The sequence below is a fragment of the Chiloscyllium plagiosum genome, chromosome 7 (genome assembly GCF_004010195.1).
Source record: "Chiloscyllium plagiosum isolate BGI_BamShark_2017 chromosome 7, ASM401019v2, whole genome shotgun sequence".
In the NCBI taxonomy this organism is placed as follows: domain Eukaryota; kingdom Metazoa; phylum Chordata; class Chondrichthyes; order Orectolobiformes; family Hemiscylliidae; genus Chiloscyllium; species Chiloscyllium plagiosum.
Window position 1 is genome coordinate 63,278,928 of NC_057716.1, and position 25,942 is coordinate 63,304,869.

At 38.9% G+C, this 25,942-nt stretch overlaps 1 protein-coding gene across 3 annotated transcripts in view; it reads right to left on the bottom strand.

Moving 5' to 3' along the window:
- cobll1b (cordon-bleu WH2 repeat protein-like 1b) overlaps positions 1-25,942 on the bottom strand; it is a 164,105-nt gene that overhangs the window by 29,501 nt on the left and 108,662 nt on the right. For all 3 annotated transcript variants that reach the window (XM_043693895.1, XM_043693896.1, XM_043693897.1), the window contains exons 3-8: positions 21,317-21,521; positions 16,754-16,982; positions 15,514-15,555; positions 14,834-14,925; positions 13,844-14,095; positions 2,514-2,646 (exon numbers count right to left, since the gene is read on the bottom strand). In XM_043693895.1, coding sequence (XP_043549830.1) covers positions 2,514-2,646; positions 13,844-14,095; positions 14,834-14,925; positions 15,514-15,555; positions 16,754-16,982; positions 21,317-21,521 — 953 coding nt within the window. The remainder of the gene's footprint in view (positions 1-2,513; positions 2,647-13,843; positions 14,096-14,833; positions 14,926-15,513; positions 15,556-16,753; positions 16,983-21,316; positions 21,522-25,942) is intronic.

Below are 25,942 nucleotides of genomic sequence, written 5' to 3' on the forward strand. Positions count from 1 at the left end.
GTTGTTCTTTAAAAACTTCCCAGTCCTCGGTTTTCCCACTTATCTTTGCTATGTTATATTTTTTCTCTTTTAACTTTATATGTTTCTTAACTTCCCTTGTCAGTCACGGCCGCCCATGCCTCCTCCTGGGATCTTTCTTCCTTTTAGGAATGAACTGATCCTGCAACTTCTGCATTGTACACAGTAATATCTGCCATTGTTCCTCCACTGTCATCCCTGCTAAGGTATTGCACCATTGAACTTTGGCCAGCTCCTCCCTCATAGCTCCATAGTTCCCTTTATTCAACAGAAGTACTGTCACTTCCGACTCTAGCCTCTCCCTCTCAAATTGCAGATTGAAGCTTAATGTATTATGGTATTATAATGTAGTAGCAATGTATTTACTGCGTGCTCGTGCAAAACCACATTGAAATGTTTGACCTAGTAATATGATTTTCATGGTTGCAGTTTAGGGTTAAATATTGATCCTAATATTGGGAGAATTCTCACTACTTTGGAATAGTGTCATGGAATACTTTAGGCCACCTCAAGAGGGCAGCTGGGACTAGATTTAACCTTTTAACTGAGTCAACTTGAGAACTTGGCATCAATTCTGTCATTTATCTTCTTTCTGTAGCAGTTTAACATGTTAATCAGGCAGAAGGAAATCCAATTTTGTTTTAAGAGGTAGCCAGAAAATGCACTATGGAAATGGGCAGGATACTCATTTCTTGATGTAATCAAGTGGAATCACTCTAAAAGGACTTTGGACTTGATTCACCCTCGCCTTGCATTGGTGACGCATTGGAACTTTACTGCTCACTAACTCTGGTGTTGAAACAGGCCTTTTGAATTTATGATTGACATGAAAAACAGTTTAAAAAAAAATTCCTTCATTTAAGGCATTGTGTCAAATTATAATTTCCTTCTATCTAGATGTGCAGATCCAAGTTAACTTACAGATAGTATCATGTCACAAATCAGTAGACTATTGAGAATTTAAGGTGGTACTATAGACAAATTCCAGGTACTTTATTTTGATTGAGTGATGAGTTCTAGCGTAGAACATATTCTCCCAAGTGCATATAAAGTAATGAAGTATAAATCTGTGAAACAATAAAATATCATGACAAGCTCCCATGACTGAAATATAAGTTATTTTTTTTTAAAAAAGAGCAGAAGTAGTCCATACAATCACTCATGACTGCTCCACCATTCAATATAATCTTGACTGATCATCCGACTTTTTGCATTTTGCATGAAGAATTGAAAATCTACCTTTTGCAGCCTTGAATACAGTCCACAATGTCCTGGGGTAGAGAATTCCAAAGACTGGCAGCACACTAAATGAAGAAATGTCTCCTCATTTCAGACTTAAATAATTCACCCCTTATCTTGAGAGAGTGATCCCATGTTCCACATTCCTCAGCATGGGAAAATGATATCTTTATGTGAACCCCATCAAACTCTGTGGCACTTTAAACTCCAGAGAGATGTAAATGTCCAATTTTCTTAGCTTTTCATTAAGGATAACCCTGTCATTCATGACACAGTTATTATGAACTGCTGGAAACTACAATGGCAAGTATATCCTGCCTTCCAGATGGAGACCACATTGCATTTGAGTGATGTGTACAGTCTTACCAATGTAGCAAGGCTTCCTTATTTTTATATTCCAGTCTATTCATAATTAAAGCCAACACGCCATTTGGATTTCTAATGGTTTTAACACCTATGTTATAACTTTGTGTTCTTTGTACTAGTGCAGTCAAGCTTCTATGTATACCAACGTGTAAAAGTTTCATTAAATTTTAAAACTTATTCTGCTTTCCCCTTCCCATTATACTTCATCTTCCACCCTGTTGCTTATTCAGCGAGCAAGTCTTTATCTGTCTGCAGCATACTGTGTCATCTCTGCTTACATTCTCATATAAACTTGTAATGTCAGGAAACTTTAGTTGATTACTCTTGTTCCCTCACCTATTAATATAAACTATACACAGCTTAGATCCCACAATTGATCTTTGCTATGCTCAGCAAGTTACAGGCTGCCAATGTGAAAATGCCTAACTTATTCATACTTTCTATTTTATGTTTCCTGTTTGTAAAATAAATTTCCATCTATGGCAAAATATTACACAACAGCTCTTATCTTGGAAGTTACATGCAGCAGTATTTCAAACTGAATTCTGATCTTGTATACATCAACATTTTGGTTTGGAAAGCTGAGCTAAATGGAATGTTAATATCATGGTATATACTCTTAATTAAAGCAGCATTAAAACAAAAAAAGATTGGAAAGTAGCTCATTGTCTTTTGTAACAAAAATGAAACATTTTTTCAGCGTACATGTACTATCATCAAAAAAGCTGAAGCTACAGAATTTAGAAATATAAATTTTTCCCCTTATTTGCAATTATTTAACATGGAACATTGGAATATTAAAATTATAGCACGACCAAATTAATTAACTTCTACTGTATTACTCAAATTAACATTCTTACTGAAAAATAAGTAAAAATAAATATGATCACCTGATTTATTATCTTGGGGATTTTGATCTCCTATTTTAGTTGGAGGCAGGGGAGCCTTTCTTTTGGTTTTTCTTGTAGTTGCAACTTCACCACCAAGTGACCCCGTTCTTTGTCTGCTAGAATCTGTCAAGTTCTAACAATTGGACAGAAAGAAAAACAACAGTATAGTAATGCTGGCTAAAGCAGACATGTTACAGATTCTGAAAGTACAAGAGAGTAAACAATGAACCACTCTTTGGCCCAAGTACACCAACAATATGCATTCACAATGGCTATTTGTTCAAGAATCTCCAGTTTCTGAGCAACATTCCCTGGAAATATGCAAACAAGTTGCTGTTCAATTGTAGCATACAATCAATGACTTCAAATCGAAGTGATCTCCATTTTTGTCTTTACAAGACAAGTTGGTCCACAACACCAGGAGATTAAGTCTCAAACCTCTGCTCCCTGATCCCGCAAGCAGAGGAAACCTTGCTTGAACTGCTACAACAATCTGATCAGAGTGCAGGTGAAATTGAGAGGTGGACTGAATACAGGGAAGGGTGATGTTCACTTTTTATTTCTAAATGCATTGGTGGGAGATCCAGATTTACTATCTCCTTCACTATGAATTACTTCAGGATGGACAATGTCACAAATTCTAACTGACTGCTTTTTATTCACAAAGGTATACCTCGATGGCTGGAACCCATCACACTGGAGGTAGAAGAAACAAAAAAGGAAAAGATGAGCTACTTCCAGGCAGAGTCAGAATCATCCATCTCTCAACTAGGGACATGCATAATCATATTCCAAACAGTAAGGCCAGACGAGCCCTCCAGCATTACAAGCCAGTTGCAGAAATCAGGGTGATTTTAAGGATATGGAGCAAGCCAGCATATCTCTCCAGAAAAGCCATTTAAAACTCAAACATAAACTGGTACAACATTGAAGTAGCTATAATGGTCAGCACCAACATTGTGCAGGCAAAATTATGTGAGAATTAATGCACCAGTTAAAGCTTCCACCTAGATGCAAGGTCTGATCTTGACATTTGAGGCTTTAGTTAACAAACTGAACAATCCAACTGTCATAGCTTCCATTCTCTTCAAAGGATTTGATAGTTGCTATTGCTGCAGCCTGCTAACAGACTGCAGATCAAGGCTGCACAAGGCAATACCTGTATTCCAGTCTCAAACATAGATAGCAGCATCCTTGTTCCAGGAGTACAAAGCTATCAATACAGGTCACATACCAGCCCACAGTCCATCAGGCCTACAATGTGGGTTTTGGCACCAGCAGGGTGTCTTTACCTGAAGAAGCAATGTTATCCTTTGTAGCCAAAGAATTTAGGCATAGGTAATGCCATATTTAAATTTCCTACTATATACATATTACATTCACAGGCACATAAGTGCTATGAAATCGTACAGAGGAGCATGCTTCCATGAAGCAAGTGAACCACGTTAAAGGTGGAGCATGTGATCTTTATACCCTTAGTTCACACACAATGATACGCTGATCATGTCATGAGCATACCTCCCAAAGGTTGACACAACTACTTAAACTTACCATACACTCTGCCTTTCTGTCCAGTAGGAGTCAATGCAAGGGGATAACTAGACTAAAGGTTCATACAAGTACTGGAGCCAAACAGGTGTGCAGTAAGAGACTGGAGAGATTTCTTCATCGAAAACATCACAATGCTTTTTCCTCCTTTGTTAGAAAGCAGAGAAATGGAACCTTGATGCACCCTCTCTTGGCCAAATATGGCCTCCTTAGGTTAAGGGACCAAAACTACAAGGTATTCTAGATACGGCCTCACCAACGCCCATATATGCATAATGTGGAAAGAATTGTTATCTTTCATTACAAAAGGATTGGAATACATGTCATTTGCCTTCCTAATTGCTTGCTGTACCAACATGCTTACATTGTGACACCACTGTACCTCTGAATACAAACATTTTCCATTCTTTGATTATTCAAAAATATTTTGCTTTTCTTTTCCTATGTAACTTAGATTTTGCCATTTTATATTCCATCTGCCATATTCTTGCTCACTCACCCTAGCTATCTATAATTCCTCTGCAGCCTCTTTGTGCCCTTACTGTTACGTATCTTACAAAGTGACCTTGCATGCTGTTTCTTCATCAATATAGACTATAAAAGCTAAATCCCAAATACAATTCCTGCAGTACCCCATGAGACAGAGCTTGCAAACAGTTTGGTTAGTGTAGAATATATAAATTAGTAATACTATTCTTCCGTTGTAGTATACCTTTCAGTCCATAGGTTCTTTAGAAGATCTCTCTAATTAGTCCCTTCCTTCCCCTTTCACCCCAGAGCTCTGTAAATGCAATGCTTGAATTTGAAATGTTTATCCAATTCCCTTTTCAAAATGTATTATTAATTTGCATCTGCCACCCTTCTATACATTGCATGGTTTAATGATATGGATTTTTTTAAAATCCTGTCACCTCTGATGCTTTAGACTATGTCTTCTGGTTATTGACATTTTTGCTAATGGAAATAGTTTCTCTATATGCATTTTATCAAAATGCAACATGATTTTGAACAATTCTCCATTCTCCCATTGCCTAGTTCTGCTTCATGGAAAACAATTCAAGATTCTCTTGTATCTCTACACAACTGAAATCCCTCATCACTGGTCCCATTCTGGCACAACTTCTTCTACATCATTTCTAAGGCCTTGACAATCTTCCTAAAGTGTTTGACCAGAACTGACTACAATACTTCGGCTGCAGACAGTGCTTACTTCCAGTCTGAAAGGCAATGATTCACTCTGCTTTCAGTCCCCTTACTAAATTTCATATAAAATTGGTCACTGCCCTGTAATGCCATGTGCTTCAAATCTGTTCAAGTCTATGAAGTGATACTTCATCGGAAGCAGTCTGAAAATTCATATACACAATATCAAACCACCCTCAAAAACCTTCTTCATTATTACTTCAATAAAGTTAAACAAACATAATTTATCTTTCATAAATTTATGCTGGTTGTCTCTTAATTCAAATTGCTACAAACAATCACATTGTAAAAAAAATTTCCAACATATGAATGTTGCAAAACAAAAAATGTCTTTAAACTTTTTCAGATTTATTTCTTAATGACATAAGTTCAAATAATGCACTGAATATGATTGGGGTAACATTCTGAAGTTTATTTAACTGTTGGAACAACGAATAAAATCAGACCTACTGCAGTGACATTAATGATTTTAAAAACTGAAAGAACTGCAGATGCTGTAAATCAGAAATAAAAACAGAAGTTGCTAGAAAAGCAGCAGGTCTGGCAGCATCTGTGAAGAGAAATCAGAGTTAACCTTTCATGTCCAGTGAGCCTTCCTCAGAAATGCTCGTAGCTGGAAAAATGTTGGTTTATATGCAGAAGGTGGTGGGTTGGGGAGCATGGAGAAGAAGTAAGGAGTAAACAATAGTCAGGGATAGAGCCCAAAGAGATAGAAGACCAGTTAGACAAAGGAGTCAATAATGATCTGACTAAGGGGGTGAATAGCTGTTAGAGGAGACTGTTAATGGCTGACAATAGGAAGCATGTAATGGCAGTCTACGTGTGGGATAGAGTGCTAGGACATGGGAGAGATCAAGCCCAAAAAAACTAAGAAACTCGGTATTAAGTCTGGAGGGACCCCATGTGGAAAATGAGGTGTTGTTCTTCCAGCTTGCACTGAGCTTCACTGGAACAGTGCAGCAAGCCTGAGACAGAGACGTTGGCCAGAGAACATAGTGGCATGTTAAAGTGGCAGGCAATTGGAAGCACGGGGTCTTTTTGCATGCAGAATGTAGATGTTCCGTAAAGCGGTCACCCAGTCTATGCTTTGTTTTCCCAATGTAGAGGAAACCACATTGTGAGCAGTGAATGCAGTAGACCTGATTGTGAGAAGTGCAGGTAAAGTGCTGGAAGGTATGTTTGGGCTCTTGGATACTGAGGAGAGAGGATGGAAATGGGCAGTTGCAAAGAAAATGCCATTGGGAGGGGAATATTGAGAATGAAGGATGAGTGGACCACAGTGTCCCTGCAGAAGGCATTCAAGAGAGGGGAGGGGAATGTGTCTGGTGGTGGAGGCATCGCACTATAGGTGGCGGAAAGGGTGGCTGATGATCTTGTGTGTGTGGATGCTGGTGGGATGGCAGGTAAGGACAACGGCTATCCTATGGCTATTGCGCGAGGAAAGAGAGGTGAGTGCAGAGGTGCGGGAGATGGGTTGGACCCAGTTGAGAGCCCTGCCGACAATGGTGCTGAGGAATCCTCGGTTGAAGAAGATGGTAGACATTTTGGAAGCTCCCTTGTTGATGCTGGCCTCTTGGGAATATGTGCAATGGAGACGGAGGAACTGGAAGAATGGAATGTAGTCTTGCTAGGAAACAGAGTGCAAGGATGTATAGCTGTGGGAGTTAGTGGGTTTATAACAGATATTAGTGGGCAGTCTATACTAAGAAATGGAAACAGATGTCAAAGAAGGGAAGGGAAGACTCAGAGATAGACAAGGTGAAAGTGAGGATAGGGTGGAAATTAGAAGCAAAATCGATGAACTTTTCCAATTCTGGATGAGAGAGGGAATTAATGAGTTCTGTCTCTGTTTGGACTGCAAGTTTTACGTACATCTGTCACTTTCTAATCAAAACTAAAATGTTTGTAGCTGTCATAATTGGGAACTTGAAAAATGCAGGTTTTGCTAATTGAATTGGAAATTGTTAACAGATACTCTGCTCTTTTTCAAGAGTGTCCTCTTGTGGTCGAGTTATGCAATTTACAAGGTTGATAATACCAAATGAGCTTAAAAATATATTAATTCTCAAGAGATGGGATGACAATAACTTTACTTCAATTCTGAACATTTATTCAGCAGGGCATTAATAGAAATGATTACTCATTCTCAATTCATGTTTTATACCTAATTAAGAAGAAGGAGGTTTAAAGTAGACATGCCAATAACTGAAGCAAACATCAACAGGGTTACTTTTGAACTGAGGGATTGTGTTCAAATAATAATCAAAGTCAGTGACTGGGAAAAGTAGCCTCTTGTATTTAGCAACAGCAGCAGCACAATTTCAACATGGCAATAGAATCACAAAATACAGTTCTTACAAGAGCCCCTTTAGATACAGTTCTTACATATATTAAAATTCCATTACTATGATGTTACATTTTCATCCATAGTACTGAAACGTTTGAGGGGCTTCTGCCCTCGGAGACAGGAGATGGGTTGAAACATATGTGAAAGTTGGCTGTTACTTCGGAGGGGATTAAGAGTGTCTGTCTGGTCTGCTTGCATAATTGAGGGGTATTAGATGTTGGTAAAAATACTAAGCCTCAGTGCTCTAAATAAACCTGTTGGATGAAAATCTGGTGTTGTGCGAGTTTTAACTTTGTCCACCCCAGTCCACATCATAAATAAGTTAGAAATTGCACCAGTACTTAATAAAAGAATAAAGCATATTAAACTGATACTGCAGCTGGGTTGTGAGATTTGCTTACTATTTGCGGATGAGAGTTTCAGTCAAGCAATTTTACTTAAGTGCTGTTTTGACAGTTAGCTTGTTAAAGAGATAACAGCCTAGTTAAAATATATTTAACATATACATACTAATTGGGGAAACTGTTTGGGGTTTCGGGTCTGTGAGACGTTTGGCAAGGGCTGATTATTGTAATGATTTGTGGAGACTTGTTGGGGATGGTATTGTTTTGGATATTGACATCTACTCAGAGGTAGCTAGGCCTAAACACTGCTTGTAACAAAGGCTGATAACAATTGAAGGTGTGAAAAAGCAGTAATGGTTGAAAGGGTTGTTTTAATTAGGCCTATCTTATGATAGTAAATATACTACAAAATGTGGTTTTGTAAATGAATGAATGAAACAGTGTTATTGTAAAGGGCTATGAATGAACGAATAGGAACCTGGTATTAATGAAGATGTGGAGGAGCTGGTATTGGATTGGGGTGGACAAAGTTAAAATCACACCACCAGGTTATGGTCCAACAGATTTATTTGGAAGCACTAGCTTTTGGAGTGCTGCTCCTTCATCAGGTAGCTGTGTATCAGGTATTAATGAATATAGTGAGCTGGTGAGTAAGTTTGTAAAGATAACCTAAAACAACATCTCAAAGTAACAAAAATGTGCTTCTTATATTAAATAGGATTGTAAATACGTTCTGGCCCTGTCTTTCTACATAGCATTTCAAAACAAACATTTCACATAATTTTCCAACTATCCGGAAAAGTGAGAAGTTCAAATGTTAGAATATTTTCATGAACTAGTACTGAAGCTACGCTCCCTAACTACATGCCAATGACAACACTAGTAGATAACTGAGCAAATCAAAGTTGATCAATTCTCACCTAGGTTGAAACTTTATTGCTGGAACAGCAAGCAGGTCAGGCAGCATCCAGGGAACAGGAGATTCGACGTTTCGGGCACAGGCCCTTCTTCAGGAATGAGCAGAGAGTGTTCAGCAGGAGAAGATAAAAGGTAGGGAGGAGGGACTTGGAGGAGGGGCGTTGGAAATGTGATAGGTGGAAAGAGGTCAAGGTGAGGGTGATAGGTCGGAGTAGGATGGAGGCGGAGAGGTCAACAGTCTCGGACTCCTCCCTCCCCTTCCTAGACCTTTCTGTTTCTATCTCAGGCGACCGAATCAACACGGACATCTACTACAAACCAACCGACTCCCACAGCTACCTGGACTACACCTCCCATCCTGCCCCCTGTAAAAACGCCAACCCATTCTCCCAATTCCTTCGACTCCGCCGCATCTGCTCCCAGAAGGACCAGTTCAAAATACGTAGGAGTGAGGGGGGAGGTGTGGGCGCAAGTGTTGCACCTCCTGCGGTTGCAAGGGAAGGTGCCGGGAGTGGAGGTTGGGTCGGTGGGGGGTGTGGATCTGACAAGGGAGTCGCGGAGGGAGTGGTCTCTACGGACAGCTGATAGGGGAGGGGAGGGAAATATATCCTTGGTGCTGGGGTCTGTTTGGAGGTGGCGGAAGTGACGGCGGATGATGCGCTGTACATGGAGATTGGTGGGGTGGTAGGTGAGGACCAGTAGGGTTCTGTCCTGGTGGCGGTTGGAGGGGCGGGGCTCAAGGGCGGAGGAGCGGGAAGTGGAGGAGATGCGGTGGAGGGCACCGTCGACCACGTCGGGGGGGAAATTGCGGTCCTTGAAGAAGGAGGCCATCTGTGTTGTACGTATTTTGAACTCACCTAGCCACTTACTCTTGACCATTAACAACGTGATGAAAAGGGCAATTGACAGTACCATCAATTAGCATTTACTCAGCAATAACCTGCTCATTGATGTCCAGTTTGAGTTTATCTAGGGTCACTCAGCTCCTGATTTCATTACACTTCCATCAAACATAAATCAAATGCTAACCTCCAGGTGTGAGTGACAGTTATACTTTAATGTGCAGAATGAGTGTGCTGCCTTTGATGTCAGCACAGCATTTAAACCAGTATAATATCAAGAAGCTTGTTGAAAACCAGAGTAAATATTTATTGTGTGCCTATTTAGAGGCATACTTAGTACAAATAAAGATGGTGGTAGCTGTTTGAGTTCGTTCATCTCAGTCCTGGATACTAATACAGGAATTCCTCAGGGTAGTGTTCTCGGCCCAAACACCTTCAACTGCTTCATCATTGATCATCCCTGATCAGAAGGGCAATGTTCTTCCTGGAAGAGCAAGGGCAGCAGATACATGGGAACACCACCATCCACAAGCTCCCTACCAAGTCAGAAACCATCTTGACTTGGATCTATAAGCACCATTTTTCAGTGTTGTTGGGTCAAAATCCTAGAACTCCCTAATTATGGCACTATGGGTTTATCTACCCTCCATGAGATGCAGAGGTTCATAATAATTTTCTCAATGAAAATTAAAGATAGACATAAATGTTGGCTTATTCAGTGAATGAACAAAAACCATTATGTCACAATATGACATGGTAGGAATAAAAATGCTTAAAACTCTTTCCCAACTGTACGACAATTTTGGGTTTACTCAGGATATTAGAACTCAAAACAAAATAATCGTTTTCCAAGATAAGAACATAAATTTTAAAATACATACAGAAACAATAGTTGTGCCTAGCTGATACATAATTATTCTCCTTTGCTCTGTAACACGATGTTAACAGTTCTTATCTGATTAAAATTAAGACGTTTGTTGCACTGATCTCCATTTTTTCCCCTTTATGTGATATGCAAAGCAAAGTATGACATTCAATACATTTTCAGCAATTTAGGATAAATGCAAAACAAAAACTTTTCACCCAGTAACAATTCCTGAAGGCAAAACCCAGCAAGTTTTTAAAAAGCCTCCACCTTTCTGAATCAAAAAACATTGGAAAACAAGGCAATCGAATGACATGTATACAGGGGGAATGTTAAGATTCCTATTACCAACAGGGACTTTGCCTCTGGCACAATCCTGACATTTAGACACCCAAATTCCTGTAACGTTTCAGCATTTTATTGTCATACAATTTGGAACACTGCATTCCTGGGATTTCTAACTTGTGCTGCCAAGTACTGAGGCTCCCACATCAGTAGCACAGACTCAATGAGAGCTGCAAATGGCTGGCAGCTGGATTAACCTTAATAAGGAACTTGGCAATTCTTTTGCTGGTGGTCTGCCTGTTTTGTTTTTTTTGGATGAATTTTTATTTTGGAAGGCATCACTCACTCCAGATGCAGGGTAGCACTTCACATAAAGAGGATCTATTGAATATTGTCACAACCTTCTGTCTCAACTAGCGCCATCATAACTACTTCCTTGACCCAATCAGAATCTGTGTGATGTATGTTGGCAGGAAGCCATTTATGATGACATTCAAAGTGATCCTCAGCTGGAGCTACGGAAAGTTGGATGCAGTTCTTGCACTGCACTTTCCTAGTCAGTTTTGAAAGCTTTGAGTCTTGAAAGGATTACATAATTGTATATTCCTGCCAATATTGGTACTGCTTAAATTTTCCTCATGTTGAAACTTGCTGCTCCATTTCATTCCCAATACTTCCAAACATGCCCTTTAAGATATTGTTGCAATATCTTGATTTCCCATTCTCTCAAACAAGGAGCAACCAATAAGCAGTATAATTGCCAGCAGCAAATTGCCTCTTGTATGTTAATGAGATCCAAAATTGTAGGACCTTCTGCTGATGTAATTATGCATCTGCATCAATAACATGCACAACAGGCACACCTAACCTTTGCTCAATTCATTGCACAGATTTAAATACTGACTGTGATTTTCCAAATCTTTAATCTTTTATCTGTGACAAGTAAATAGTAAGGGTCTTGTGGCATAGTAACAGTGTCTGTACCTGGGAAGTCCTAGTTTAGGACCCACCTATCCTGGAGGTGGGTCATAACATTTTTTAATCAATCTGTTCATGCATAAGTGAAAGGAGTGTTCCGCAAAATTTCAAGCAGCTCAACTACAAAAGAAACAACCCAAGCTCAGCAGTTTCAGGTAAATAGGAGTAGATTAGACTTAACAGAGATTTATAAAACAATCTTTTATATTATCAGTTAAACAGTACATTCGAATATAAAGATTTTTCTCTAATCTTCAAAGCTCATTCTGTCGTCATTATACAGTTAATAGTAGACCCTTCCATTTGGTATCATTAGTGATGCCTCAAGACAGAAAACTTGTGGAACCACAATTACAAATAAATAAATGTACTTCAATGTGTAATGTACTACTGTGAAATATTTCAAAAGTAAAAGCTTATTCATAGCTATTCAGGTAAATGCCACCTATACACACATCTATCTTTTAACCTTATAAATGTCCAAGCATTTTACAAGCTCTTTATATCAATAACGCTTTAAAACATACACTCCAGAGAAAACAACACAAGTTTTTCTAGCCTCTCCTAGTTGATGCCCTCTAATTCAGGCAGCATCTTGGCAAACCTGTTCTGCACCCTCTCTAGAACCTCCATATCCTTCCTGTAATGTGGCAACCAGAATTGAATGCAATATTAGAAGTAAGGCCTAACCAAAGTCTTATAAAACTGCAACATGACATTCTGACTCTTGTACTCAATTTCCTAAACAGTAAAGGCAAGCATTCCATATGCCTTCCTTACCATCCTATCTACTTGTGTGGCCACTTTCAGGGAGCTACGGATTTGAACCCCAAGATCCCTCTGTACATCAATGGTGTTCAGGGTCCTGCCATAACTGTATACTTTTCCTTAACATTTAATCTCCAAAAGTGCAGCACGTCACACTTCCCCAGATTAAACTCCATCTGCCATTTCTTCACCCATATCTAAAAACTGATCTCTATCCTGCTGTATTCTTTGACAACCTTCTATACTGTCCACAACTCTATTGATCTTTGCATTGTCTGCAAACTTACTAACCCACCCATCTACACTTTCATCCAAGTCACTTATGTATATCACAAACAGCAGAGGTCCCAGTACAGATCCCTATGGAATACCATTAGTCTCTGACCTCCAGCTTGATAAACAACTTTCCACTACTACGGCCCTGTTCAGGTAAACACTACCCTTCTTTGGGCAAGCCAATTCTGAATCCATGCAGCCAAGTCACCGTGGAACCCATGCATTTTAATCTTCTGGATGTGCCTATCATGAGGGACCTTGTCGAAAACCTTACTAAAATCACTGCTCTACCTTCATCAAATCCTTTCAACACCTCTTCAAAAAATTCAATCAAGTTATTATGGCATGATCTGCCACCACTCTAATCTAGACTCTGGTTTCCAGCATCTGCAGTCATTGTTTTTACCTGCCCCGCACAAAGCCATGCTGACTGTCCCTAATTAAACCATGCTTTTCCAAATACACATAAATCCTGTCCTAAGAATTCTCTCCAATAGCCTCCCAACCTAATATGTGAGACACACTGATCTATAGGTCCCTGGATTATCCTTATTTCCCCTCTTGACTGGAGGACCTCTCCAGTGGCTAATGAGGAGAGAAAGATCTTGGCCAAGATTCCAGCAACCTCCTCAATTAGTTATATCAAGTTGAGTGGAAAAGCTAAGGTACATTATAAAATAAAAGCTTAGAAATCTAAATTTATTTTATGGTTTGGAGTTTTGTGCAATGAGACTGGGAGTAATAACAAAGTTATCAAAGGTATTCAATTTTCATTCAAACAGCTGTTAGCAAGCACATAATCTACAGTACCAAATGGTGATAATGTATATCAGACAAAACAGCACCAACCTTTCCATCAACCAGAAAATGACAAAATGTAATACACCTGAAGCCAATGCTATGCAAAGATGCTCTATTATGACTGATGAACTAGTTATATAAACATAAGCACTCACTTGCAAAACCTGTTCAGTAGAATTCACAGAAGCATCAGGAAAAACATACGACGTTGGTCTAGTCGATGATTGCTGAGTTAAATCTTTTGGAAAACTCTGTGAAACAGTTAGCGGGGGTGCAGGTGCCCGTCTTTTCTTTGGCAGATCTGAAGGCAAGGTATTAGATTCATATGTTGGGCAATAAGCACTTGCACTGCTCATGCCAAGTGGTCTTTGCTGGCTTACTAGTGGGGTTGCAGGAGCACTTGCCGGCTGGAAATTAAATCAAAGTTTACTTTTCAATTCCTTTTGTACTAAAAGTTAGTGCAATCCAGAAAAATTGTAAAATTTTCAGTATGAATGCTGCTACCAGAGAGTTGAAGTAGAAAAAGCTAGTAGCTGACTTCATGCAAAGTTATTGCTGCTCAGACCTGTCATGATAGTACTAAATCATAATTCTGTTGAGCGGGTTCTCTGGAGGGGAATAAAAACAGAAAATGCTTGAAACACTGAACAGGTTAGGCAGCATTTGTGGAGAAGGAAACAGAGTTAACATATAGTCAAAATAGTCCTGAGGAGGGGTCACTGGACCTGAAATGTTAACTCTTGATTTCTCTCCACAAATGCTGCTCGAGCTGCTCAGTTTTTCCAGCATTTTCTGTTTTTATCTAACATACCATCACTTAGTTGTATGGAACTTGTATACTGCTGATAAAAGAAAAATGCTTGGAATTGTTTCATTTTGGACTCAACAAAGGAAGAAACAAGGAAGTAATTTATACTATGTGAGGAAAGGATGCGGAATCTTGCTTTGAAATGTGTCATTCTTACGCTTGTCCTGGAGTGTTAGACAAACAAAAGTCTCAACTGCGTGTCCCCTTTGTCAGCAATACGAGAAATAATATTTCAGGTTAATAACCTTTCATCAGAACTTCTGTTACTCTGCATTAACCAGCTAATCTGACAGACTCAACTCAGATATGTTATTAAAAATCCACATGAAAAGCTTACTTTTTCACGCTTCTTCTTACTCAGTCTAAACACATTGAAGAAACCTTTATTTTCCTTCTCCAGATTTGCATTTGCAGGAATGTGAAATTGTCCTAAAATATTGAGTAAATTTGTCGGAAGTTAGAGAACATAGTAGTAAATACTGATTGCACAGTGCACATCATGTTTGTGTCAATGATTAATACAATGCTGTGAATAGTGCATTTTTAATTAATTGTACATTAATTACTACAGCAGCTAAACTAGATGATCTATCAAATAAATAGTTTTCAAATAAATATCTCTAATTTACTATTAGATTCTGAATTGTAAAGAATATAACAGCACAAGAAATAACAATGGATTGAACTTAAATAGGTATCACCAAGAAATAAGATTGAACTTAAAAAGTTCTCATCAACTTTATCTGATGTCACAGGCAGATGTGTCTGCTAAGAAATGGGAGTATGAGCTAGGAATATGTATTAAAAAAAGAGAATGAGCAAGAAAGGGAGAGCAACAATGGTAGCAAATGAAAACAAAAGGAAACAGAATAAGTGCAACAGCAAATGAGGGCTACACCTATACATGAGTGTATGGCATAACTTCAGTCTCAGTTAAAACAACAGAAAATCTAAAAACTTTAGTGAAAATCTGTAGTTTGTGAAAATCTCTAGACAAACACTTAAATACGTTGTTACCTTGCTGAATGGATCCATCTTGAAAATTAGCCTGGGAGAATCCTAAAAAAAATGTTGGAAGTCACATCTTTAAATACCCAGCTTTCAGTTACTTTGTAGAATAATGCTGAATTACAAACTATAATTCATAAACAATTACTGTTACTCTTATTCCCAATAGTAACATCATTTTCAGACATAGATTATCTTCCACATGTATGTTGACAGCATATATCTCAGTTTCTCCCATCTCTTACAGCCTCAATCATTATTCAATCGTTCAAAAACGCAACCTCAAAACGAGCTTCTGTACTTACACACCGACCATCATTATGGCTCACATTATCATAAGTTTAACATCACCCACCTCTGTCCATTTGATACAGAAACCCTCATCTTTACTATTTCTGTTGTCAACCGCTGCCATTATTTGCTGGCTGTCTCTCCATTTCTTTCAATCATCAACTTGTCCTTCTCATTCATCACTTCCTTTTTTCAATGTTCCCTCTAAACTGCATACATGTGCAGCTATCCTATAATCAAAGTTACCACACAGGCCACTCCAGTTGCTTCCTGCATGGCTATGCTGAACTGAAGGTACTGTGTACCAAAATAACCAGGATTATCATACACAAAGAAAATGTAGAGAGTGATCACTGTTGTCTTTGCTGTGCTAGATTGACTAGGAGTCCCAAAAACCAGAAAACTGCATAAAACTCTCATCCTCATGTTTAAATTCTTCCATGGTATCATCATCCCACTATGAAAATCTCCTTTTTTTTTGGATATTTCTAATCAACCTGTTCAGACACGTTATGACACGCCTCTGGAGCAGGTGGGATCTTGGACTGAGGCTTCTGGATCAGAGGAGGCTACACTACCATTGTGTAAGAGTCCACTCCTAATTCATTTATACCCACTCATTAGCCACATCAGCAGCAGCCATGTTTTGAGCAGCCCAGCCTCTGGGATTCTCTGAACTTTTCTGTCTCTCCTCCCAGCTCATCTCCTTTCAAGCTCTGCACTAAATAAGCCTCTTCAATCAAGATGTTGATCATTCCACTTCTGTCTCAGCATCCATTTTTGTATGATTAACCCTTTCATTTTAGCTTGGGATGTGTATTTGCATCAAAGATCCAATGGATGTTTAACTTCTAAATTACTACATACTTTGTTAAAAGTGATCAGCTACACCAAAGCTATATGCCAGAAATCATTGTGCCACAAATTTCTGCAAGCAGAACTTCAAGCAGATACATACCTACACTAGTGTCCAATGCGTATACCTCTCGTATGCCAAGCTCCTTTAGAGATTTTGTTAAGTCATAGGGCTCCTTAGACTCAAAGTCTTTGATGAGAATAGTGCTTTTTGGATCAAATTCACATTTATTGCTGATTACTGGAACAAGTTCTTGAAGAGGAACAAGAGGACTAACACGTACTATTGTTTTCTGTGTTTTCTTGTAGTTTACTACAACACGTACTGTTTGCTGAAAGTAAAAAGATGGTTTGTCAGTTGAAAGTGCTGATATAATTACAACTTAAAATACATTGATTCAGGTAATTGCTCACTATTGTGCAAACTAAGGATGAGTTACACTTAATCTAAATTTGGGTACCGTGATTTTGCCTTTGGAAAATATATGTAATAGTTTTCTCACATTGGAATTTTCAGCAACAGCGAATTGCTAAAAGCTCATCCAAGATAGGAGGATCAAAAGATTAATAATGTCATGCACAATCTGAAGATTTCATTAAAGTTTAGAACTAAGACGATTCCATATTCATCAAAAAAAGCCTTCTGACAGAGAGAAAAATAATAACCCTAATATCCTTGCATCATATTTTGTGTTCAGACAAAATGAAAGAAGGCTCTCAAGGAAACCAGAACAACCTAATCCTCACCAGAAACAAAAACAGAGTTTGCTGGAAACACTCAGCAGGTCTGGCAGCCTCTGTGAAGAGAAATCAAAGTGAACGTTTCGGGTCCAGTGACTGTTCCGCAGAACAATTCTCACCAGAATTGTCTTATCGTTATAATTTTCAGGCAGGTAAAAGAAAAACATATTTCAAATAAATAATGAACCAACATTTGTTTTCCCATCTAACTAAAATGTGCTGAATTTAAGTTCTGGACTCTAGCTCAGGTATTAATACCAAATTAGGGTGACTCTGACAACAAGGTACATCACAGATTGTTTGAAAAGGAAATTAAAGAAGTTTATTTAGAGCATGAAAGATATTGTTTTATCACAAAAAATGAAAATAAGAAAACAAAGTCAATATTTTGAAAGATTCAACAGAAAAAATACATGGTTAATTACAGAACCTCAAGTCTTCCACTAGTGAAATATTCATGCTCTTTGATTAATGTCCCATGCAAGGTTCATTTCAGTGTTGTCACATAGCCGATATTTGAGGGTATCGTTTAGTGTCCTCACAAGCTCAGACTTTGAGAGTCCAGAAGTATAAAATATTCCAAGGTCATGCAAAGTTTACACTTGAAGTTTTGATTTGTTAATTTGAAAATTGAGTCATCCACATCAGTGCTGTTTAAGACAATTTTTTAATGTCATATAGATTACTGATGAGGCAACAATGAAAACAGTAAGTGCAATTTTTGCATGTCACTTTGATGAATTAGGAGATCACACAAGAGAAATGAATAAGTCTATAATTTATATTTAGGGACATCAGGACATCAAGAATGGAAGTTGCTTTCATTGGATAAAAGATTAAGACGAGGCATGGCTGGATTTTGAAAATGCCAATTTGAATTGAAAGTATAAATGCACAGAAGTAATGTACTACCAACAATGAGAACAAGACAAATGGGGTAACAGGGTGAAATCTAAAGGCCAACACTTGGATTGGAAGTTAAAGAGGATATACAGGATAAACTCAGCTCTATCACAATTCATGTTAAACAAACTCAGGCCTTTCAAAGAAAAAAATCTGAATTATATCAGGTAACCAAAACAGAGATTATAAAGATTAATACAGAGAAGGGTAATCAAATTCCATCTGAAACAGGACCAGCTGAAACCCTGATCTGGTATACCATTTAGTGTTCGTGATTGGACAAAATAATCATTTTCTAAGCTTTTAAACTCTGGATGAATATACTAACTCTTGACATTTCAAGTTTCTCATTTTAAAAGTCAATCACTGTTAGAAAACACTTCATCATTAACAGATTGGTCCAGATTTTGTGGAGGTAATGAGAGTGACATGATGGAAATTTATTGTTTTTACACTGCTGGAACTGACAGTAACTTCAGAAGCCTCCACATATGAAATATATAATGGAAATTCAGATACTGTTGTCAGGGATTTAACTCTTCAGTACAGGATGCAGTGTTAAAAAAGGTCCCTCACCACTCTCTTAACCCAATTGCAATTCCTGATTGCCAGTGAACAGATATAAAGTATTACTTTTATACTGTTCACCTCATTACAAAAGTCCTGAAAAATGTTATGTCTTGTTTAACAAGATTAACTGGGTTTTAGATGATACACAAACTTCAAATTATTGTTAGTCACATTTACGAGCCCTGAAAAGGAAATACAATATTCATGGAATGTGACATTTATCCAAAAAATTGTTTTAAAATCCACTTTGTAAAAAAAAAGCTCATACTGGTATTTCACCTTCAATCGAAATCTAATCCAATAATACTTTATTCAATTATTTGAAACCTTAAATTAAAATGCGAAAGTGTCTACGTGTTTTTAAGTTCCAAGTTTGCAGTGTGTGAGAGCAGTTCAAAAGAGTCCCTATCTGCTTATTGACATCACTATTCCTGCACATGTGGAAATCCCTCTATTTGGCACCAGATTTAAACTGCCATCAGGAAAAAGGGAAGCCTGCACCACAGAGATCACTAGATCTTTGTCAGCAGCTTTTGAGGTCAGCAATAAGTAACAATGTTGTGCGCTGACTACAAATTCTTATTCATTGTTTAGTTTTTTTTAAAAATCCATGGTTTGTGGCTATCAATGGCAAAGGCAGAATTTATTGCTTTTGCCTACAAGCCTTAGAGAAGGTCATGATCAGTGATACACCTTTTGATTTTAAGCAGTGCACAGCTGATTTGAGTAAATTCAGGTGCCCTTTAAACATTTTTGTGCAGCTGCACATGCATAGTAATTTAAAAAGCAAATGATGCATGGCACAGTGTGGGAATCTCCCATTCGATATGCCTCCATTCTGCTTAGAGTGAATTTTGTGGTAAGTCACCTTGAACCTGTGCACTCTATCTTGTACGAACTCCTAGTCTTCTAATGCTGGCACCACTCTGACTTTGAGTCAGCAATGATGGAGAAATACCAGTATACTTTCCAGCTAGAACATTGTGTACATTTGTGTACATATTGGAGGGGAACTTGTATTTGATGGCGTTTTCATGTGCCTGGTCCCTTACCACTCCTTGGCTGTAGAGGCATCTGGTTTGCTAAGTCCTGGCAAAGAACCTTATACAGGAACAAGGAACTTGGGAACAGGATTAGGCCACTCAGCCCTTTCAGTATGCTCTACCATTTAATAATACATGGCTTGTCTGGTTGTGCTTTTAATACCATTTTTCCTTCTAAGAACTTAAGAAATATGCACACTCTTTTTAAGTTCAAAGACAAACCCTTGAGGGTTGAGTTTCCACTCAGGGTACAATCAGCAATCTGGATGCAAACTGAACTTTTTTTAAAAAATTCATGTGCGGGATGTTGGCATCGCTGGCTGGCCAGCATTTATATCCCATCCCTAAGTGACCTTGAGAAAGCTGGTGAGCTGCCTCTTGAAAAAAAAGGGCAGTGATAGCATAGTGGTATTGTCACAGGATTGTTTATCCAGAAACTCAGCGAATGTCCTGGGGACCTGGGTTCAAATCCTGTCATGGCAAATCATGGAACTCAATGAAGAATCTGGAATTAGGGGTCTATTCATGACCTTAAACCATTGTTGATTGTTGGAAAAACCCATCTCGTTCACTAATGTCCTTCTGGGAAGGAACTGGTCATCCTTACCTGGTCTGGCCTACACATGACTCCCAATCCATAGCAATGTGGTTGATTTTTAACTACCCTCTGGGTAATTAGGGATGGGCAACAGATGCTGGCCTAGCCAGTGACATCAACATCCCATGAATAAATAAAGAAAAAAAAATACACTCATTTAGGAAGTCCTTTAACTTTTGTGTTTCTCCTTAATTATATCTATATCACAGAATGTGAAATGTGTGTTGGCCAGTGTAATCGGTTACCTTTAAAACATAAAGCTTTATTTAAATAAAAAGCACAGGCTTAAAAATGTATTCCTTGATACGGTTCAGAGTGTAAAAGTAATGCAGTTTGCTAATCACAAAAACGACTCAATCTACCTAAGAGGGCAACTTTAGTAATCAGATTTTACATTGCTGAAAATGACCTTGAAAAAAACTACTCTAACTATTATGGCACACATACTTTTGTCCAAAAACGAGTATAATTAGTAGAAACTTCTAATGGCGATTAATTCAGCAATAGGGTGGGAACAGTTATAAAGGAAGGCCAGCTTTGAGTGTGATGGTCTTTAAACGAGACAAGATTAGAGAAACTCAATTCACATGCAACACAAGTTACTTTGATTTCAAACACACTTCATTTCATACCAACAAAAACACAACTGGTTGGACGCCCTGCCTCTGCATATCACTGCCTTATTTTCTGCATCTGAACTTATAGTTTCACTTAAAATCTAATTATTACAAAATCAAGAACATTTTTCAATATTAGAAACATTTGCAAGTGTCATTATGACCATTATGATGTGCTAATCGATTTTACTAACCTCAGGCATCATTGATACAGGCTTTTTCTTTTCTTCTATATTTTTCTGCTTCAGAATAATTTTCTCCACTTCAACTGCCCCAATCAATGTGTTGGGTTTGAACTGGACTTGATTCTTCTCCCTTCCCATCAATTCTATAGTATGATTTGAAGGATTCAAATGATACTTGCCACAAAGGAAAATTAACAAATCCATCATGGGTGTGCTAGAAAAACAAATGTGTTTTTCTTAAAAAAAGTTACATAGCTCATTGTTACAAATCTATCAGCAATACAAAGAATTAACTAGCTGACAGAATCGCAGCACTGATATTATCTGATAACTAAATGTGGATGGCTTTCAACAGCATTTGGGCAGGTTACTGAAAATGTATGAATTACTCCCAACAGATCAGGATTAAGAACTAATTTTGAATTTTTAGAAATGTTAATTAAGTTATCTACTTTAAAAAAAATTACCCTAAGCCATGTTGGCTTGAGATAACATATAAAGCTCTATTTATAATCAAGGAACATTTAAGATGGTAGTGTTTCTGTCACTAATCATTACATTTTAAAATCTAGTTTTCCAGAGGATAGAACTTTAGAACAAAGTGCAGACTAGTGTGCTGCGTAATGTCTCACATCTTCAAAAAAGAGCCAGCATTATTCCTGGTTGCACAAGAGGCATACATTTTGCATGAAAACTTGTGGATAATGTGAGCCCCTGGGCCAGTTTTGATTGCCAAGAGCACAGGATGGTTGATGAAAATATTGCATATTATTTCCTAACGAGCTGTAGTTATTTTTCATTTGTTTAACAGTTCCCTTCTGAGACCCTTTTTTTTTAAGGATAAGCTGAATGCACTAGTTGATCTGATAGTTATAAAAGATATTTATAACACTGATATGACCAAGAATGACATATACAACGGTGACTTCCTTTAAAAGAAAACATTTCTTAACACTTTAAAAGCCAATTCGCCTTTTCAAAGAGTTTTGGAGATAGCCTCCGATCAGGAGTAGGCAACAGGAATCTTAATGCTTGAAGTAAATTAAACATTATCAAAAGATATATCAGGGCAAAGGGGCTACTTAACCGAGCTTTAAGGGAAAAGGCCCAATCTGATGCTTGGTCCTTTGGAACTCTTTGGTCTTTGGGTATAAATCACAGTTTGGCCACTGAAGCAGTTCTTTTCAGAATATCCTGTTCAAACAGTCTCAGATGAGCCCTAGTCATACATTCATGCTGATCAAAAATGAAGACAAACATACAATGTTGAACTGAATGATCACTTGAAAGAAAGGTAATCAAATAAAGCAAATTACTGTGACAAATCATATTAAAAGTTATTAACTGTCTGTTTTCAATGAGGATCAAAGTATTTCTTGCCTCCATTTGTGCAGTTTGTGGGTGGACCAAAAAAAATCTGCTTATTTTCAAACTGGTCAAATTGTCCTACAGTGCATCGCCAATGAACTCTTCCGTACATACATACTTTTTCAGTAGAAGTGTAGACAATGTTTTGTGGAGCAAATCCAGCCAGCTGTGTTTTGCTCGGAGACTCTCAGATTTTAAGGTTAGCAATTGTGACCTTATTTGAGAATTTGAGTCTAATTTTTAGTGTTAACCTTATCCAACAATGCGCTGTTAAATTCTGTGCTAATAATTAATGCAGACAAAGCAATTGCTTTGCTCTTTACTCCTTCCTTCAAACTAATTTCCTTTTGTTTATGTAATTATTTCTAAACATTGTAATGAGATGAAAGTAGTGCATTTTGTTTTGCAGAAATGTACATTTATCTACAAAAAAAGCCTTTTTGTGGAAAGAGACCAATTGGTTATCTTTTCTAGAGTAAGCACAGGGAGAATGAGGCAAAAGGATTTCTTCTGTACTGCACTGTTCAAGCATCAATACATAAAAAATTATAGATAGAACACACCAAACAATTAGATTCTTCTTAAATTTGAACAGCAAGATGTTGATGATCTGAATAAAGTACGTCTCACTCCTAAACACAAGGCTGAATTTTCCTGGCCCCTAAATGATGTTTGGAATGGCAAGGCAGTTGGGAAAATATGGCAAGTTTGGGAGAATTAGATCCTTGACATAAAAAAAATGAAACTTAGTTTTCCACTAGGCTTTGGCATGGTGAGATGAGAGTCTTGCTTGTGTGTGGTGAGAGGTCGCTTTGCATTTACATCTCATTGGCATCTAGTCTCACCTCGTTTACATGCATCATTTAATTTTCTATTACTCCATACACTGGGGAGAAGACAGCAACAATCCCCATAATGAAAGTCAGAGCAGATATCTGGTGGCTAAAGCTCACTGCTTCTCCTCCGTGCCTCCATCTTGTCCAGCAGTCCCAAAATCTCAGGGTGCGTTCCATGCCTGCACCCGAACCTATCGCCACCTACAGAAGTTAGCATTGGACAAGCACCAACATCACCACAGGTTCGTGGCACATCACCTACTGACTTAGGTTCACCACTTCAATGTTGCACTTTGGAGCACAACAAAGCTGGTAGCACAGTAGCTCAGTGGTCAGTACTGCTGCCTCACAGCGCCAGGGACCCGGGTTGGAGTCCATTCCAGCCTTGGGTGACTGTGTGGAGTGGGAGTTTGCGCATTCTCCCAGTATATATGTGGGTTTTCTCCCACAATCCAAGATGTGTAGGTTAGGTGAATTGGCTGTGCTAAATTTGAATTGAATTTATTGTCAGGTGTACCGAGGCACAGTGAAAAGCTTTGTCTTGCGAGCAATACAAGCAGATCACATAGTTAAGTAGTATAGATAAAAGTAAATAATAGGTAAACAGCGACAAAAGCAAAACACAGGTGCAGGCGAACACAGAGTTTGAGCGTCCATTCAGTATTCTAAAAACAGTAGAGTAGAAACTGTTGTGAAACCGACTGGTGCGTGTGTTGAGGCTTCTGTACCTTCTACCTGATGGTGGAGGTTGTAGAAAAACTTTGCCAGGGTGGGATGGATCTTTGAGAATGATGGCGGCCTTTCCTTGACACCGGGCCTGGTAGATGGATTCGATAGATGGGAGGTTAGCCTTTGGTGATTGTCTGGGCCGAGTTCACCACTCTCTGTAACCGTCTCCAATCCTAAATGGGACAGTTGCCGTACCAGGTAGTGATACATCCAGACAGAATGCTCTCTATAGGTGCACCTATAAAAGTTGGCAAGGGTATTCACCGTCATGCCAAATTCCCTCAGCTGCCTGAGGAAGAGGAGACATTGTTGGGCCTTTGTAACTCGTGCGTCCACATGAAGATTCTAAGAAAGCTTGCTGTGGATGACCACTCCCAGCCCAGGTTAGGTGCGTTAGTCAGGGGTAAAATGTAGAGTAGCAGGGGAACGGGTGTGGGTGGGTTACTCTTCGGAGGGTCTGTGTGGACTTGTAGGCCAAATGACATGTTTCCACACTGTAGGGATTCTATGAAAACCTTTCATTGTAATGCTGCTGCCAGGCCACAGGAACAAGCATCCAGCTCGTACATCATAGCAGGCTGCAGCTCAGGGATCTCCACTTGCCTTATCACTCACTCAATGCGCACCTATTTGGAGGGTCACACTATCTCTCACCTTGCTTTTTTTTTGCTTTGTTGTCTCATTCAGAATTCAGAGGTTCACAATATCTCTGTGTTGCCTTGCTGTTTAGTGCAGACACAAAGCCAGATAGCTTGTCACAGCTATCAGGGGATGGACATGTAGCTGCATGGCATTGTGTCGCACTAATGTCACAGCTATAGCAAGTGCCAGCAGCTTTGGCAGCAAACACATTGTATGTGCTTCAGCCAAATGGCCATATCTCTTATGCGAGTACTCCCTCGTCAAGTCAAGGGGAACTTTCTTTAGTCAGGCTGAGTCAGTAAAGGGCAGCGCCCAACCTCAGTCCAGGAGCTCAGAATGGTCAATCAGTCAACTGAGATACGAAGAATCAGGGGCTCTGTACCACTACCACTTGGGGATCGTTACAGTGTGGTAAGTGGGCCATAATCAATTCTACTGGTTTAGTGCAAGCAATCAAGGGATTCAGAACACATCAATCTGGGAGCTGAACAGAAATCAGTCAGCATCCAGTCATTCTTCAGTTCATCCATTCCTTTGTGTGGGGGGGGTGAGAAGCCACATTTGCAATGCTGACTCCTCACATTTCTAAGAGGCTGTTCTGTTCTGATATTCTTTATACACTTTCATTTGAACCTTGCCAAATGGCTATTACATGGACAAGCATCCAGCTCTCAGACTGGATCGGGATGCATTCCAGAGATGCTCACTTTCTCTCTTGGTGCCCATCTGTGTGTTCACAGTATCCCTGCCCTGCCAGTTAGCACAGTCACAAAAATAGCATCTTCCTTGCTGCAAAGCAGCCATCAGCCTAGGAGCTACACATTCTCACAGGAGCTATCACAGTCTCCTCCTAGTCCATGTGGAGGTAGGTCTTGAGGTGTGCTGAAGGACTGAGAAGGCATCATAGAGGACATACAGAGTTAATGGCATGGGGTGGAGGAGCAGCAGCAGGTGAGGGGAATAGCGAGAGTGACAGAACATGAGCCTTGGTGCGAAATAGGTTCAGTAGCAGAAATGGAGTGAGTGAGAGTTAACAGAGAATAGCTTTTATCGAAGTAGA